Source organism: Dromaius novaehollandiae, chromosome 1 (genome assembly GCF_036370855.1).
Source record: "Dromaius novaehollandiae isolate bDroNov1 chromosome 1, bDroNov1.hap1, whole genome shotgun sequence".
Taxonomy (NCBI): Eukaryota; Metazoa; Chordata; class Aves; order Casuariiformes; family Dromaiidae; genus Dromaius; species Dromaius novaehollandiae.
Window position 1 is genome coordinate 88711243 of NC_088098.1, and position 19161 is coordinate 88730403.

The 19161-nt window shown below is 40.2% G+C and overlaps 1 protein-coding gene across 3 annotated transcripts in view; it reads left to right on the plus strand.

Annotated features, from left to right (window-relative positions):
- TBX15 (T-box transcription factor 15) overlaps positions 1–19161 on the plus strand; it is a 103984-nt gene that overhangs the window by 56913 nt on the left and 27910 nt on the right. For all 3 annotated transcript variants that reach the window (XM_026104862.2, XM_064519472.1, XM_064519476.1), the window contains exons 2-5: positions 4597–4810; positions 13696–13797; positions 15303–15474; positions 15880–16047. In XM_026104862.2, the coding sequence (XP_025960647.2) occupies positions 4597–4810; positions 13696–13797; positions 15303–15474; positions 15880–16047 (656 nt within the window). The remainder of the gene's footprint in view (positions 1–4596; positions 4811–13695; positions 13798–15302; positions 15475–15879; positions 16048–19161) is intronic.

Sequence of the window (19161 nt, forward strand, 5' to 3'; positions counted from 1 at the left end):
CCAAGCTGCCTGTAACAAAGGACAACATTTTATGAATTTTTCTCTGGGGAGAATGACTGTCTTCTTTGGGGAGAGTGTCTTATTCTGGATGGGTTGAACATTAGCATTCCCCAGTGGTCAGAGGGTCCTTCTCCATGCAGAAGAAAATAGCTGTGTTTTCTTCTGGCTGCATAGCCCTTCATAGAACAGCAGAATGAAATGGTGCAAACCAGAGAAGAAAATGAACATAAGGAACAAGCAAGAGAGGAAGTGGATGGTTTTAGAAGAGATTTGCAAGAAGAGGAAAATAGGAGTGGAATAGTGATACAAACAAACTGTGTAGTCAGCAGGAGATCTGGAGAAGATTTTCACCTCAGTAGCTACAGAGCAGCAGGAAGGGCCATTCTTTGAGCAGACATGAGAGTGGAAGGAACTCGTAAAGAAAAGTGTGTGAGATCAGAAGGTACAAGCCCATGGTTTCCCTTAAAAGCAATGAGAAACATTTTAACTTGAGATTGTCCCAAATCAAAGTCAGTGGAATACTGTGGCTTTAGAAACCTCAGTTGCATCTACTCCCAATTTTGCTAATTACCAACAATGGAAAAGCTTGGCTTTGGAGTATCCTTTCTCATGGACTGTATTCTGCCCCAGCAGGAGAGAACCATGGAACTGTTTTCATTGCCATTTGCCTAGTGTATGCAGAAAATGGCACAGATTACAACCTAACTCCTAAATACTGTACATGGCACCAGAAAACCAGCCTTCCTGTGGTAGTAGTCAGAGAAGATCTTCTAAATCTAGAATGAAGTCACTGCATAGAGACCTCCTTTTCCCTGCAGTTAGATCTTGAATTCGTCATGTGGGCTTTGTTTGAGGCATCTATTCAAGGAGAGGCAAGGAATCTTATTTTTTCCCTTTGGAGCTAGAAGAAGCTGTAGGAAGTTCATCTTCCTCAGAAGGAAGATCCTTTTGTTGATCCTTCAGTCAGACACAATACATAGTACCACACACAATCTGTGCCTAAGGACAGTCACAAGCACGTTCTATTCTGATGGAGCTTCAGAAACTATTCCTTAATTCCCCTCTGCTTACAGCAACATAAAATGAAAGTCATGTCTTTGAATTTAGTGGAGTTGCACGCCACTGAAGCTGGTGCATGGAGAAAGCCAACCTCACAGGTTCTGAATGCCAGAAGGAAACTCAGATCTTCTCATCTTATTTCATTGTGAGCAGCTAAGTGCAGCAGGGCAGCTTAAGCTGTGCTAGATTCCAGCCTCCACAATCAATTACTGCATACCAAGACTGGTTCACTCTGCATCCCTCTGTATGTTGCTCACCTAGGATGTTGACTTCTGTCTTGATTAATCCAAAATCCTTACATATTAGAGAACTCTAGCTCAGAGTCGCACAATTTTATAGAGGCTGATGTCATTAGGGCTTTCTTTCACATGCTGGATGCACTTAACTTCCCCTGAATTTCCTGGATCTGGAGTGAACTCAGGGGATCCAAGTAGATGACAGTATTCAGGAGGACTTAGTTCAGGAAAGGCTAAGGAAAACACAAAACCCCATCTCAATATCTACTGAGACTGAACTAAGAGCAGCAACATTAGTGACCCCTCCTCTCCCATCTGCAAAGTTGGAGGAAAGAGAAGTGCCTGCTGTTCTGAGCATTAATTTGGGGTAATTATAGATCATGTTTTAGGGCACAAAATAATAATCCCTTGAACAAAGATTTTTTTCCTCCTGTGTAGTACTGCATAGCTGGGTAGATACTAGCATATCAGTAAGTAGCCACTGTTGAATTTCTTTTGGAAATTGGGATTTGTGCCAGCATGGCAAATTATATCCAGAGATATGCCTCTCCTTCCAATTCTGTCATTGTCAAAGAAAAAAAATCTGTTGAAGTCAGTGCAGTGACACCAGCATAAAACCAGTGAGAGGGGGCTTAAGCCTGTGGTTTCTAAGTTTCTGTAGCATGCAATTCCAGTCAATTTCCAGGGATTCCCAAGGGTCTGTCCACATGCCTCGAGTTAAAGGCTGTCCAAGAAATGCAGGAATGATGCTGGGACAATATCCAGGCAAGTGCCATCTGTTGGCCATTTACTATATAGCTTTAGGGGATGTAGCCACAGATTTTCTGAGTGCCTGAGCTAAGCACAGGTGCTGTGTCCTAAGAAACTTCTTCTAGATGAAAACCCGTAGTTTCCCGTCTCACTCAGGGAGAAGGACTCCACAAGAGAAGCTTCTCCCTAGGTCTAGTTCCTAGGTCCCAGTTTCCCTAGGTCCAGAGGTTCTTCAGACCCCCCACTGTACCTTCACTTTCTTATAATCTCAAAGAAGATGCAAGCCTTCTGATTAATGGTTCAGCTCAAGGGTAGACATGTGAAAAGGTCTTACACAGATTTGTGAAGCATAATCTTGTTTTTTCTTAAAGGATAAAGTGATTAACTGCCACTAGGAAAAGAAGTGTCCTATGTAAAGTAACCCATACTCTAGCTCACCCCCTCCAACCTCCTTAGGAGGAATCATTTGAGTTAGAGGAAGCAGGTAAGTATCACTTTGTCCTTGCATCACTGGGCTTCTGATGCAGGCAGCAAATGCATCAGCCCCTCTGTAATTCCAGACTCACTCTCCATCTTGTGGTCACAGATCCCCAGCATGCCATCTCATATCTTCTTGAATCAGCTTGTGTCTAGGATATCAGGTTTGGGTGGAGTACTGTCTCCATGTAACAACACTCTGTTGGTAGGTTTGTGCTATACCTTTAAAGGAACAGACCCATTACAGCTTCAGGTCAACTTGGACAACAGTGTGAGACAAAGGACCAGTATTCAAAACTGGACTGGGAACAATACAGACAAAACTTCTGTACCTTCCTACAGAATTCCTGCAGTGTACAGGCATATTGCCCAAATCATTACAGAAGTTTACTGAAAGTCCTGTTCAAGTGAGTCCACTATCCAAGGATACATTTACCTAAGGCTCTCCTAGAAGATAAAGGCTTCCTGATGACACTTAGGTCTGTAAGTTCCTTATATACTATTAGCCAAGTGGCTTACGTCAATGCTACTGCTGCAGTAGGAAGTTCCAGAAATATTTTTATGTGGCAGGAGGTGGAGCTGGTGGTCCAGCAGGTGGGCAGTCTTTACCCTCTTCCCTTTCTGAACCAGCACGCTCTGCACTGGAGTGCAAGCTGCTCCTGGAGACAATGTATCTCAGAAAAATTGTAAATCTGAGGTGCAGCCCACAAGACCTCATGGTTCCTAAAGAGTCTGTGACACTTGCCTAGTATGGAAGGAATATTAGTTGGGGTGGTTTCACCACATTTTAACACAGACGTCTACTTTTTGTCTCCTTAAGTTTCTCCTGCAGACAGAGATTGCTCTCTCTTTTTCTTGAAAAGTGCAGGTAATATATATAAATAGCTGTTTTATCTCTTCACTGGGATGCCTGTATTTGTGATCAGTGAGTACATTCCAATGTGTTATTTCTGTACCATCTTTGAAACCTACAGAGCTCTTCTTAATCCCTTCTACTGAGTGCTCCACATCAATTTATTGCTCTATCGATCATTTATTTAATACCAATGGCAATTTGTTATAAATCAGATTCAAAACATTAAGACAGTGCTTTGTAGAATGCATCGTGAATTATTTTGATGTAATGTAGATATGCATCCTGTTACAAAATAACACTGCTATTAGCAAAACTCCAACCTAGCCCTACCATATGAGTGAGGGCCTCATATGTACCATAGCTACCTAACAAGTACATGAGGTATTTTTGGCAAAAGAAATGATTATCTGGCTCAATGTGCCAGGTTGGGCTTTTAATCTAGTCCAAACTTACTTTTTTTTGTTTGTTTGCTTATTTTCTGTGCTAGTGTTACTTTTCTTCTCCACCATAAAGAAGAGTGGTTTTCTCACACGGTCTTTTATGTAGTTTGCTTCAACTGCTTTCCTTGGTAACATATTCCATATGTTTACCATCTCCTCCTTTTGTCCTTCAGTAGCCAAGAGCATTCTCCTCACCAAAAGCTGCATGATTATTTTCCGAGGAAATGTCATTGTTCCAAAAAAGATATTATAGGAGCAAATAAAACCCATTTCCAAAGTGGTACTGCCAAATAGCGAAATAAAAAACGCTCATTATTTTTGATGACAAGGATATTAAAAGGAAAAAACTGTGTTGTTTAAAAATAACCAACTCTGCAATAGTAGTGTGGGAGGATGTTCAATTAAATGGAATGTAGTTTTCCAGTGAGCCCATCAAATCTTGGATTGAAGCTATGGGTTCAATTAATTTTTTTTTATTTCTATTTTTTTCATCTACATTTTATGCTCCATTCCCGACATGGTGGTGATGTTACTATTTATATTTAATGTTGAGAGTATTTTTTCAGCTGTTTCTAAAGCTTTACAAAAATGCCAGATGTCATGTTGGAAACCCAACGCCCCACATCAGGTCATAAATCACAACAAACCATAAAAATATATATAATAAAAGGCCATTGTACCATTTTTAGAGCTTCCCTTGTTGTCTTTCTTCTTCTCTCCCCTTTCCAGTTGTGGCAGGTAGAATTGAAGTGTCTAACCTGGTGTGTTTTCCTTGCAGACTCAGAGCAGAGCACTGGGTCAGACACAGAGGTGCTGGCAGAAAGGACATCCTGCTCATTTGGCTCCCATTCTGACCTTACATCTGGTGGCTCAGGTCCTCAGCCTCCTCCTCCTTCATCCATGGAAGAGATCCAGGTAGAGTTGCAATGTGCTGACCTATGGAAAAGATTCCATGATATTGGGACAGAGATGATCATCACTAAAGCAGGCAGGTAAGATATCTCTGGATTTTTGTCCAGTTAAAAAAAAATGAAAAAGTAAAATCTTTTTGGAGAAAAAAGAAGCTTTTTTCTTTTTGATGAGCCTGAGGAATAACTATATGGGAAAAAGTAAATGGCTGCCAGAGCTTCACAGCTGCATCTTCTACTAGCTTTCTTAGGATAAATAAAATTGCTCAGTTTTGAATCAGTGACTCCAAAGGAGAAATGGCAGATGCAGGAAGTAGTTAAGGATGGTCTTTCCTTTGAGCAAATAATCAGGAAATGAACATTGTGTTGCTGGCTGCACTGAATTTTAGAAGAGTTATGAACTTGGGGATGAGCCATTTGAGTTTCCTTTCAAGTTCCCATAGCACTTCATGAGCTAGTTGATTTAATCTAGTATCTAGCCAAATTCAAGCTCACCTCTCTGCCAAACTAATGTCTTCCTGCAATTCTAGATAGATACAGTGCTGATGACTTCCTGTATCAAAACTGTGCAGGCTTAATGTTTCCCAATGCTATCGCAATTGATCCCATGTCAGCTGTGGTTAGGAAGAGGCAATAATAGTCCAGAAGTTTTTTTAAAAAAAGCTCACCCTGCTATCCTGTTAGCCATAGGTAAATAGATCTCCATTAGTGGTCTACTACCCAAAAAAATGGCTAGAAGTTTGTGAGACAAAATACAACTTGAAACTAGCTGTACATTTCTCAGTCCCTCAAACTATAAAGGATCTCAGATATTTAGATAGGTTTGAATTAACATAATATTCTTTATGTCCACCTAATGATGTTTTAATTCCAATTAATCTTGTTAAAAAGAAATCAGCACCGTGGACAGAGCCGATTAAACTGAACAGACCCATTTGCCTATCACAGCAGCCATTCTGTCCTTTTTCAGAAATGCAAACGGTAACTTTTTCAAAGCTTTATCCCAAAATCACAATTTATATCATTTATAATTTTGTTTCATGTCTGTGCTCTCAGAGTCTGCCAGAAAATCTGGATTTGTTGTTTTATATTCTTATGAAGTGGTCACCACTGTTCTGTAGCCCAGGAAGTTCAGATAATTTGAGGAAAGTTACCTTGGACAAACAGCTCAAATAGTCCCTGAGGGAGATTATCAGAAACAGATTCACTTTTGGGTTTTAGTTGTGCAGTCTCAACACACCAAGCATCTTGCATCAGTACAGAACAGACTGCTGTAAAAGCCCTTCTGTCTCAAATGAAAGAGCCAGAGTAACTGAAATAATAACACTTGCTATTTTGCAACATTTCCCCCCTAGAGGTGTCAAAACAGACATGAAGAAAATTATTATTATACCCAATTCATATGAGGTGGAACTGAGACCTAGACATATTAAGTGGTTTGTCCAGCCTCCAGAAATATGACACTGGAAGAACCAAGTTCATTGTCCTGGTGCCTGGTCCATGCTGTCTCTGAGAATAAAAAGGATACATTGTTAGCTGTTGGATTAATTTTAATTATTTCTCTTACAAAAATGGAATTGATAGACTTAACAGCAGCACAAATATCTCTAAGCCCACCAAAATTAGTGCACAACAAAATGCCCAGAGGGGACTTCAGCAGTTCATACATTTCTGAATGAAGTAGCCAACCCTTCTGGAACCTTAAAAAGCCATACCCTGATCACAGACTTTTTAGAAAAAAGTCACTCAGAAAGTTACAACATCAATACCACTTCAGTTTTACAAATTGGTCCACACACCTTCTCACAGAAGCCTTGAGAGCAATGGCAGAGGTTCCGGAGAAGGAGGGGTTAATGAAAAAAGGCATTGAAATATTCTAGTGGAGAGATAACATAAAGAAATGAAATATTTTGGGTCAATTCAAAAAATGAAAAGTTTCTATTTGGTAAAATTGATGCACATATACTAAAAGAGATTCTTTTTTCCTTCAAAAGTTTTTAGAAAATGACAATGTTGAAGGGGTTTTTGGAAAAATACTGTTTTATTGAAAATTTTCATCTGCTGTCTTTGAGCTAGAAATTGTTAATTTGTTGTTTGGAACTCTCTAAAGTATGTGCTTTGACACTTTTGATATAAAACTACTGTTCTGACATATATGAATTGAAATGTTTCATGTTGGCAATGGTTCATGGAATTGTCGTTCATGTTGCCTTTCTGTTTGATGAATAGGGGCTCCCACATTGCATATCGTCATAATAAACAATAGACACATATCCCTAATTACACAGTAATATCAGGAAGCTGACAAAGGATTACTGTGAGTTGTACTTTGTTCCTTCCAAGAGGGAGAATGTGGGAGCATAATGCTGCTGAATTACAATGCCATTGAAGCACCATGCCAGGAAAAATGAGCCCCATTTGGTGAAGAAGCACCCTAAAACATGATGGTTGGATTCATTTCCCCAGTCTGAAATCCTTCTGTTTACTCCATCCTGGCCTCAAATTAAATATTTTACTTTGATGTTCTTTGGTTTTGGCTCAAAGATTTTGGTTCTCAAGTGTTTTTTTGGTTCTCATGATTTTGGGTTTTATGCTACATGCTCTGGGGAAAACCTTGGTTTGTCCACATTTTCTGATGAAATATCACAGTCCCTATTAGCCAGCTGTCAGAGGTGTTTAACAGCACTTGCTAAGAAAGACAAGAGAGCCTAACTCTATTTTAAATAGTTCCATACCAATGTAGTCAGGCATTTAGCAGGAAATAGACATAGGAAAATCTGTAAGGATTTTAAGGAACACTTAACTATTAGAGTTTTTTTCTGTAGCACTGTTGCTAGCATTCTCCAGCACCTTTGCAAGCTCCAGCCTTGATAATTTTTCTGCTTAAAAAAGACCACATCTCACAATACAGAAATGTAACTTATTGAGAAAATGATATGTTCTTTATAGTCCTAAATCACATTCTTTCTCCCTGAAAGGAGATGCTTATCATTACTTGAATTCTGATGGCTCATCTCTGGCTGTCCATACAAAATCTATTTATCTACCAAATAGTTTTTTCTCTTTTTGATGATATCTTCAGAGTGATATTAGCAATATTGAAGGGGATTTTTCATACTCACCATATTTGTGGGTTAATCATCTCAAAATGTAATGAAGATTTGGGCAGCTTTTTTACGTGGTATGTCTGTTTATCAGAGATACTTCTTACAGATATGGTAAAATGCGCAAGTTAAATGGTTAACCTCTCTGATTAAACATTCTTCCTTCATAGAGGATGTGTCTATGATGGGTGAGAGTTGAGTCTGGCAGTCCTGTTTTTCCATATTGGATGCATGATATATGATGCATCCCATAGATTAGACTGTATGATATCTGCCAAAGAGAACTGAATTGTTGTTGTCATCTCCTGAGGATTTCCTGCTACATACTGAAATTTTGAGAGATGTGTGGCTTCATTTGCAGCTTCTTCCTTCCACTGGGAAGATTTTTCTCTTGTCACTTTCCCACTAGAAACCCTGCTTGAGTCCTGTAAGGCCTTCTTGTTCTGAAAGCTTTTATAGTTACAGACTTAGTTGCCTATAACTACTGCTACTCCTTAATTTCCTGTAGTAGTAGAGCACTGCTTGGTTCCTGACTGACACCACAATGTCTTTTTGCTGCTACACCATGAAGCTGGTTTCTAACCTACATTCTCATTTCAAATATATTTCTGGAGCTGTATCCCACCTACCTCAGGCCTACTACACTTTTTAACTTTCAACCTCCCACTCCCACTCACATTTAATTCTCTTCAGTTTTTCTTTCTTGATGCTTTATTTCTAGAAGTCTTCTTTTTGTCTGTTTCCATAAACATGCTTTGGTCCCCTTAGAACTTTTCCTTTCTTCCTTTCTATCAGAATTCTGTTATTCAGAATTTAATAAAGCTCTTACAACAAGACTCCTTTGTTCTTTGTGGGAAAGATGCACATGGCTTTCTGTCAGCTGCAGAGCACTCAAATCTGCAATCTCCATTATCTCCTTTTTTTCAAAAGGCAATCCTATAACTCTGTCCTCAATAAAATAAATTCAACCTAAGCCCCAGGTCATCCTGATTTAAGCAATTCCTCCTAAAAACATATTTAACTCTTTTCCCCCACTTTCCTTAACCCATTTTGAGCATGCATGGATCCTTACAACATTAGCACAGAAATTTGAATTCCTCCCCACACCTCATGTTCCCTAGCTAAAGGTTATGATCAATTGAGCTGCAGGGGTAATGGTTATTTAGCTGCTACACAGAAGTGCCACCCAAAGGGGAAAGAAATGTGCATTTTTTACTGGAGAGACATATTGCCGCTATAATGAATGCTTGGAGTCCTGCTCTGGAAGGCAAATGCTGCCTACTGTTTATGGAGATGATTATAGAAAGTGTGACTGAGCCCACAAACACAGTCAGTACTTTCATGGGGGCTGAGGTTCTACCCATAAGAAATCTAGGATTTCTTCTCAACTATGAGAGAAATGATCCCATGAGTCGTATCATATTTATCATATTAATACTGAGGGATGGCTCAAACCTGGGTGCTGAGGCCAGGCTCAGTAATACAGGTGGAAAGTTCACAAAAGCGGTAGTGAGTGGAACAGGTTACCTTGTCATCTCCTGTCTCTTCTGTGCCTTCTGGTGGGCTAAATGATATTTTGACTGGAGTCACTTTGCCTCCCTGGAACTATGAGACTGAGTCATTTGAAATGTGTACTTAGGGCTGTTGACATTACAGAATGGCTGTTTTATTTCCAGTAAGGGAAAGAAGGGCCACAGTGTGCTCTTCAGCTAGGGACTGCAACAGTGATTTTGTTGCGAAGCTCTGTTGGTGCTGAAGGTGCCCAGGGAGAGGACTTCTCAGAATGAGGGCTGGGAGGCTACCAAACTGCTGCCCTGCAGTCCTGGCCCAGTGGACCAGATAAGCCTGCTTCAGTTTCCAGAAAAATATGTGCACCTTTGTGTGGAGCAGCTGAGAAGATCTACTGGGCTCCCTCTCTCTCATAAACAATAAATCCTTTAGCTCCCAAACCCTGCTTCAGCCTTTCCTCTCAACACAAACATCTCCTGTACATAATCCCACACAGCAGAGAGAAACAGGAAAGTGTTCCTGCTTTCCCTTCCTTTCCTGTTGCTCACCTCCATTCCTCACAGGTTTGTTTCACAAATAAGTATACATCTGGCACAAGTCTTCGAGGCAAGTAAATATAAATTATAAAATACCATTTATAACTTCATACTACTCTGTAAACTCATGCACATTGTAAATGCTGTGCACACTTAATCCTCAAACCTAAATGAGTCTTTGAATATTTTGTGGAGTTACTCATTCAGATTCTTTATGACTCTGCGAGGTGACTAATCTCTCTGTTACTGTCAGTAGAACCATGCTGCTTGGGTACAGTTGAAATGCTTCATATCTTGGCACACTCTTCATTTTAGGGTTTGCATTTAGATGTCATCTTTAAGCAAATTTAATCCCATTTAAGTTGCTTATGCAGTATGTATACCATTACACTGTATAGCTGTGAAAACTGTGTGATAAAGCATGTCAGTCCTTTAAACTCTCATCTGACTTCTGCTCATTGATCTGTCCATACAAGGAATACTTCCAACTTCTGAGCAGCTTCAAGGAATTACTGCTGTGTTTTGAAATAATCTGCCAGATAGCTATTTATTTCTTATCCCCTAATGGAGAATTTCCCTCTTTAAAACTGAACTTAGAAACAGAATAAATTTATGTTGGAAGAGCCTTTGGAGGTCATCTGGTCCATGCCTTTACTCAGAGCTTGGCCAGCTTTGAAGGTAGATCCAACCTGGGGCAAGCCTCACATGCTAGTTCAAGGGGCAGAGAAAAGAGCTGATACCTTGAGAATCCTCAGGGTTATAAACTAGAGCTTTAGTCTATTGGAAAAAAGATCCAATTTAGGGCTATTACTGTGATCCTCCTTCTCTGAACAGTTTTCACAAAGGAAAAAACGAGATATGTTTTTGTATTAAATAAAAGTTTTAAAAAAATACATGCTGGCTGCCACAGTCCAACTACCTTTTTCTATTCCTGAAAGTTCCCAAACATAGTTCTCAAAATCAGTACAATACTATTGTGGCAAATACGATTTTAATCAAGTTTTAGAAATCTGAATTCCATAAACCTCACTCTCTGAATGGAGGGAGCCAGGAACTGAGTAGACAGAGGTAGACAGTTGTTACAAAAATACTTTTAAAAAGACTTCTAAGTGATCCTAAAATAACTGTAATAGCTTATTTCATATCACATTTCCCCTAACAGGGAACTGTCTATATGCACATGGACTTCCAATATATATTTAGGAAGACTTCTCCTGCTGAGTCGTAAAGCTATCATATAAATAACTTGATCATCCCAAAGTGTTGTTGACACAAAACCTTCTACTAAACTATATCCAATGTCATCATGTGTTCCCTACGCAAACAGACTGGCTTCGTGTCTGAAACTGTTGACTGTACAGCTAGTTGATACCTTCTTAGATAAAAGGTTCTTGACTGTTCATTAATACGACAATATTGAAATGGCCTAAATTCCATCCAAACCTTTGAGCCTCATGTTTTCCTATTGTGTAGGTGCCTCTGGGGGCAAAGAGGCAGCTGACAGGAAACAGAGAGCACAGGAACTTAACCAAAGTATCACCTGAATATGTCCCTGAGTTGCTATTGTTTATCTCTGCCTTTTCCATTTTCCCCTCCCCACACAGCGGTACTGCTGGAGGCCGCTCTGATAGTTCCAGGCAACATCAGTATGTCAAAGAAATCTGCATTGCTTTTACACCCACAGAAAAGGAAAACAGTAATATTTTACAAAACTTTAAAAATACACCTAAATTTTAGAGAAAGCAGTGGGATCAGTCGCGTTCTCTCCGATTATTTTAGAGATTAGCTTCTAAGCCTGTTGAATGGTCTGTGGTAATCTTTTACAAGGTATTTCATAAGCAAATAACCCCATAGGCTATACTGCAACCTTACACTGTGTTGCAGTTTTGGAGAGAGCTCCTTGGAACACACACAGCATTTAGTTTTCCCAATATAGTGCACAGACTTAGACCCAAAGACACTCAGATTTAATCCTAGATTTCTCATCAACCCTCTGAAACATGACCTACCTCTTAAATTGTTCCCAAGACACCTCTCTTCAATTAAGGAGAGCTGGATTGTAAAATGCCACATCCTGTATCCATTTGGATTGGCAGATTTAACGAGCCATTGTGGTAGAAACAAGGTAATGCCCTCAAGCCACTAATCCGCTATTCCTTTTTTTCTCCCCAAGTTGTTCAGCCTGCAAACTCATACCATCAGTTGCATGGATCTACTTGCTCACTGAAGGGTTTCTGCAGACAACTTTTCTGACAGTTTTATGTCTCTCATAACTCTAGTTAGCTGTGCTCTGGCAACTGTGGAGTGATGTTCTCCCCACCCCCAAGATGAATGCCCTTTTGCAAGAGCGATTCAATTACTAATAGATCAGAACTTTCTCTCTCAATGAAATGAAAAGGCAGAGTTGTAGCTAGGCTGCATGCTGAGCTGTGACCGCCTCCTTAACACCCTCCTCTCCAAGAGTTTTGTCTTATCAAAGCTCTATATGCTTTGGGAAGAAAGTCACCCGACTGAATGACACCATCCTGTGGTAGCTCAGCTTGAGATTTTTTCTCAGATAAGGACTGAGAAGACAATAAAAAGCTCAGGTTTAATTAACAGTCAGTGAAACCACACAGGGTTCCTTTCATTTGTCCTGCAGCTGCTGCTTTTATTTCCTTCTGTACTTCACCCAGTTCTGCTCCTCAAATTTTATGAAGGTGCCAAAATACTGTTAGTTGCAAATATAGTATGGCATAAATAATTCACTCAACATTCTGTTTGAGGAAAGCATAGAATGGCAATGGGATTATCGGCAACCAGAAAATTTTTAAGAAAATTTTGCCATAGCCAAACTGACACTGGCATATTTTGAGGTTAACATTGGTCTGAGCTGTCCTTTTCTGAAAGAATTGTCTAGTGACAAACACCTCCAGAGCAGTGATTCATACACAGCAGAGCTAAAGTCATGCTCAGTACAAGAAAAGAAAGGCTGGGAATTGATTTTTGCCTGTGAACAGTTTCATGACTTGTCTATGGGGTGAAAATTCTCAAGACAAAACTGGATTCATGTGTCACAGAAAAGACAATATTTACAAAAAAGTTTGCACAAAATACTACCTGGACTTCAAGGAAACTATGATGCTGGTATTTCTGTTAAATGTCAAATACTGGTCTAATAACCAGATTCATTTAAGGTACTTTCTTTCTTAAATGCCCATGAACATAAAAGCAAGAAGGTATTTCAGAAAGATGGATTTGCTTTCAATATTATTCTAGTACTATGAGACTCCATACTGAAATGTGATTTCCTCAAAAAATAGAACAAAAATGATCCTGTGTTTAATATGATATGAGAGAATAATTCTAGATGGACTGTCAATGGGAAAAAAAACATCAGGAAGAAATAGCAGCATTTGATGGGTTTTTTTCCTTAAAAAGCCATAGCAATTCATCCCTTACAGAATGAAAATAGAAAGGCCAAGCATAATGTATACTTCCCATCTGTGTATTGAAAAAACAAGAGAAAAATCCTTACTGTAAGGACAATTTGTGTGGAACATATTAGAAAAACTGTCTGCTAGGAGTCTGGAACAGACAGAATACTTGGCTGGGAGTATTTTATTGTTATCCACAGGTTGTTAACCAGTTATCCCTCTTTTTAAGTGGAAAAAAATCTGAAGATTCGAGCTGATGCCAGCACAGTGCTTGCTACCACACCTAACTTGGAGAAGTCATGCCAAGAAGTGTGCTACTTAAAGTAGCATGCTTCTCTTGTCAGAAGCCCCTTCAGCTTCCTTACTCACCACTTTCTTCCTTATTTCTATTCTCACTTTTCTAGGAGAATGTTTCCAGCCATGAGAGTGAAAATTACGGGCTTGGACCCCCACCAGCAGTATTACATTGCCATGGACATTGTGCCTGTGGATAACAAGAGATACAGGTAAGCTTTTTAGGTGCAGAACTAGGAACATTAAGATGTCTCAGTGTCAATGAAAGCCTAGAAAAAACACATACCATTATATACCATTGCAAAGGTATACTGAGGCAGACTGGAGAAATCCCCAACTGGAGAAAATCGAAATAGCTTCCCTGGCAGCAACAGAACTCTGTTGGTTTACACCATTAATTGATTTGACCATAAGAACTATGAGTCACAAATCAGAGGTTTAAATACTGTCTTGGTGAATCTCCACCACTGAACTGAAAGACAGGAAGAAAAGATTTCTCTGGTATTAGTGGGCTCCAGATCCTAAAAATACTCTGGAAAACTAATGGTCCTCTGGACCCTAAAATACTATCCAGCCAGAGGCGACTTGTCTATACTCATTAGAAGACTCCTCAGAGCAAGTATTTTCCCCAAATAGCCTTGACTGTACCACATTCCAAGGATTCAAGAACTGATCATCTGCTTCCAATGCTAAATATTAGATTTTGCTCTCAGATCATGCAGGCTTCTTCTCAGGAACACCCTTTTCCTGGGAAGCAGCAATGTAGTACCTGATACTCAGCTACTTGTTTTCCCCTTGCTTTGAGTATGGTTCTGACAGCATTAAAGTTGAAAATTAGTATGTTGTCTGATACTTTGCTTTTGTCCTTGTTAGCTTATGCAGCCACACAGAACAAATAAGCACTGAAAAGAATGGATTTTTTTAGTTTATTTGAAAATACAGGAAATGAATCACCAGTTGTAGGTAAGGACTGAAATTCTTTAACAGAGCTGAGTAGAGACTGGAAGGGTAGTGCAGAGTAGGACTCACAGGTCTCAGCAGGGCTGTTCATGAGATGCCTGAGGCTGAAGGAGCTGCAAGAAAGGAAGAAAGAAAGTGTCTAGGCAAAGCTGTGGTAGGGAAGTTTATGGCATATATAGGATGGCCAGTTTGGGAATGCAAAAGGTCATTTACATTTTTTCCCTCTAATCCTAACATCTGCACTATTAAATGAATTTTCCTGTTTTACAACTTTTCAAACCAGAAATTCTGTTTTATCGATGATTCTGGTAGTAGACATTGGTAGTAGATGCTGGATTTTGCCATTTCTGAGTGAATGCACATGTGTTTTGTCTGGCATGGCAGCCATTGAAGTTTTCTAGAAATTACAAAGTACTTGGTAATGTTTTCAGAGAGGGCTTTGTTTACCAGCATTTCCTAGCCTCTTCCTCCAGCTTAGAGAGAGTTAAGGAGTTGAGAAGGCACATGTGGCAGAGTTTTACAGGGAAAATAACTGCAAAGGTGGTTTTAATAAGGAACCAAGCCTGAGCAAGTGGCTCAGAGGTAATCTGGCTCTTATTTAGAAGGTAGGAGGTTGCAATAAAGCACATTCCCCCTTGACTGCAAATGGGAGCTTGGGGTGTGTGTGGCAGGATAGCTGGGGAGGGGAAGCCCTGGAGAAGTTCCTCTGGTGGGTGAGTGATAACTTTTCCTTAGCCTTTCCCCCTTTCCCTTTCAGGTATGTGTATCACAGTTCCAAGTGGATGGTGGCTGGCAACGCTGACTCCCCAGTGCCCCCAAGGGTTTACATCCACCCTGATTCGCTGGCTTCTGGAGACACCTGGATGAGACAGGTGGTCAGTTTTGACAAGCTCAAACTGACCAACAACGAGCTTGATGATCAAGGCCATGTAAGTTAGAAGCTAATCCTAGTGCCTGCTGCTCCAGACATGCTCCTGTCAGACCTAGAGGATGTTGCTTTTGCTCTGATGCTTCCCTGTCCTGCTAGGCACATGTGCCAGTAGCCTCTCTCCAGAGAGTATTAGAGCTTCCTTTCCTGCTTCAGTGCTTTTCCTCAGGATGTTGCCTGAGCCCTATAAAGCAATAAAGCCCTTTTCTCCCTCAAGGGGAAATTCCACTTTAACATGGCACATGCATGTAGAAAGAGCTTGGTCTCACACAGACTTGTAAGATAAAAGTAATTTTACTTCCATAAGCTTTTACTTCATCCCTGCTTCCTTGTAGTACCTTTGGGTGTAGCACAGAAATTGGGGGGGGAGAAAAAACTTCTTCCTTCTCCTTTTTTTTCTCTTCAGATAATATTACACTCAATGCATAAGTACCAGCCCCGCGTTCATGTCATCCGCAAGGATTTCAGCAGTGACCTTTCTCCAACAAAACCAGTTCCTTCAGGTGATGGGGTGAAAACGTTCAACTTCCCAGAGACTGTCTTCACCACAGTGACAGCCTACCAAAATCAACAGGTAAAACTGCATGCTGGGTGCCTTCAAGCTTCTTTTATGTCTGGTATTTATTTAAAAGAAAAAAAATCTGTGTTCTTTGTGTTTGTGAGACATTAAATTCTCTCAGAAACATAGTTCAAGGAGTATGTGTACTTTACAGGCACAGTGTTTTTCTTCACAAAAAGAAAATACTTACTATGGGGAAGTGTATAGACATGAAGTATCTAGCCATAAAAATCACCTTGGAGATAAGGTGCCTGTAAAGTAGCTAGATGAAATCAACCACAAGCAGATGTGTTGTGTTTGCTTTGCTTAGCTGCCTTGTGGTAGAAACTTCAGTGTCCTGTCTCCATTGAAATTTTACATCAGTATAACTAATCCAGATTTGTTATCTAACAGAGAAAACACTTTTTCTTTTTAGCAGTGAATATTATTCTCTTAGAAAACAGAAGTGTAATCAGTTTGCTGACAAAAGAAGCCCTTGAGCATAAAAAGTAATCCACGTCTTGTACATTAACTACAATTCTCATGCATATATCACATTTGATTCAGATCCTGCAGTTTCCAGTGTTACTATTGATTCCAGATACCATAAGGGAGGAGATGTTGCCACAGTGTTTGATTATAGAATTCCCTGTCTATCCAACCAAAGAATCTGTTACAGGAAATTAATTGCTAGGGAAAAAAGGAAAATGTAAGAATGGAAGCATTTCAGACACTTGCAAAAAATGAAGTTTTGGAAAAGATTGAAACATGAATTACATGCATTTGCTTCTCCTTTAGCGGCCTGTGAAAGACAGTTTTCTGGTCTTCAGAGGAGGAGATTGCCTGCTTCATTGCTTCTGCAGGCCATGTTTGTTGCACGCATCAAAAACTCCTTATATACACCCATTCTCTCTGAAGTTTCCTTGAGTACCACTCCCCTTTCAGCTGCCTCTGCTTCAGGGATTCCTGGTAACCTTCACACCACCTCTGTCACACTTTTGGCTCAGTGTGCTCCTTTTCTCTTGTGTGCATACACACGCTCTTGGTTATTCTCAGGTGAAACATACTGTGCGTGTCCCATTTCCCTTCCCTCCCTTTCTCCTCCTTACTGGGGAGTTTTGTGTTGGCATCAGAAGCACTATGTATGGTAATTTTATCCCAGCCATGTGAAACAGAATCCTAGCTGGTGAAACTTTTTTCTATGTTAGAAAAGTGGTGTCAAATTTTAGAGCATAAGGAACTGTTGCAAGCAAGAATGATAGCATAAATCAGCTTGAAAGATGAAACCTGATAGATTGTTGTCAATTGTTGTCACAGAAAAATACATTATATCATTTTCTGCCATAAATTTTTGAGGATTCTTGAACTTCAGATGGTGAGGCCAACACATTTCTCCATGACGGCAGCTAAGCTTGCAGAGAGTTACCTCATAAACTAACTGGAATATCACTGTACTCAGTGTTATTGGACTGAGTGACAGTACCATGTCAAGACAGCTCAGGACAGATTGTCACGTTTTGCCAGTGAATTGTTATAGTATTTTTATTTCACAACAACAAAATATGTGAATCTGTATATAAAATAAGAAGGAGCCTTTTTCTATTTGTAAAGACCATACAATCTTGCTGTGGTTTCTCGTCATCTAAGAATTATTGAGAAATCAAAGGGAGACAAAATAGAGGACCGGGAAAAGTTCAAAATTCACATAATTTCCCATCTTTCTTCCCTATCTACCCCTTCCCCTTATATGAATTATTATTATTATGGTTATCCTAGAATCTCTCCTCAAATCTCTCCTCTTGCTCCTTTTTTGAAGATTCCCACTTACAAGGTGGTGTGTGCATGCATCTCTTTATGTTACCTAGATAGGTTAGAGCTGGGACTATTGACCTCTTTGATATGCACCCCTTTAAATAATTTCCTTTGAAACTGTGGGCCCCTGTACACTTAATGCAAGTTACTAGCAATAGGCTCACTTTTCTTAGTCAACTTTCATGAACTTTTTAGAGGACTCTGGCAGGTTCACCAAGCATAGATGGAAAGCCTCTGGACTACTTAAATGATAAGCATCTAGACAGCTGTACTCATGGATGTTGGGAATAGTGTCATGGGGAGAGGGACAGCAGGGAAAAAGGCTCAGCCCTTTTCCTGTTTAAGTAGACCTGAGGCTGCGGGTTGTCTTTTAAACCTACTTTTGGAAGTTCAGTGTTCAAATCCTGAGCAGGCAAGTTGTTCCTGACTGTGTTTCTGTGGCTCCCAATATTATAGGATAAACCATCAGTCTGGATAGATTATTGTGCTGGGTCTTTCTGCCATTAGAATCTACGACCTGGGTCTATGAAAGGGTCCATGCCATATTTTATCTATTCACACCAAGATGCTGTGAGTTCTCTGGGGACCAGGTCTGACTGACTCCCATGCTCTGTTAGCAGTTGTCATTTGCCCTGATAGCATTAAACTAGCAGTAATCATAACAACAGCCTTACATGGGGCACAAACATGAGATTTTTTTCTGAAAGATTGTGTTTAATGGGGAAAAGAGTTCAAAGGGGGCTGTTTTGAAAACCTGATTTATCCCTATCATCCCAGGTCTGGTAAGTGTCCCAGAGGAGCTGTCTTTCTGAGAACATCTTTCTGTTATGATGACCTTCTGCTGCTCGAGGTCTGCATGCTGCAGCTGGTCTTTGAACAGGTTCATAACCAAAGAGGAGCAGAGGGTTCAGGCTGTAGGGTCACAATAGTTGGGACCGAGGACCTGGAAGGGATGGAGAAAGCCCTGAGTGGTGGAGAGGAACTTAGAAAAGATCTGATTGGAGCCTTTCCCAGAATGAGGGTGGTGGTGATGTTAAACCTGCTGAGAAGTTGTTCAGAAGTAAAAAAGATCTGGAATTAGCAACACCATGAGAAAAGCCACCAAGTCTTTTTGCTGGGATAGCTTAAACTAGGACCCCAGTGAACAGTCTGTGAACAAATTCAGTTCAAAAGGGCCAGCTCATAGCCAGCTGGATTCCCTCAGAGCCCAAATGTAACTCTGCAGAAAGTGTCCAGAAAGTGCAGAGGGAGAAGATCTGATGGCTGCTTTAGACTCAACACAGTGGAGGGACATCAGTGAGTGAAGTCTCTCCACCTGTAGGTATGGACAGGAGAAGC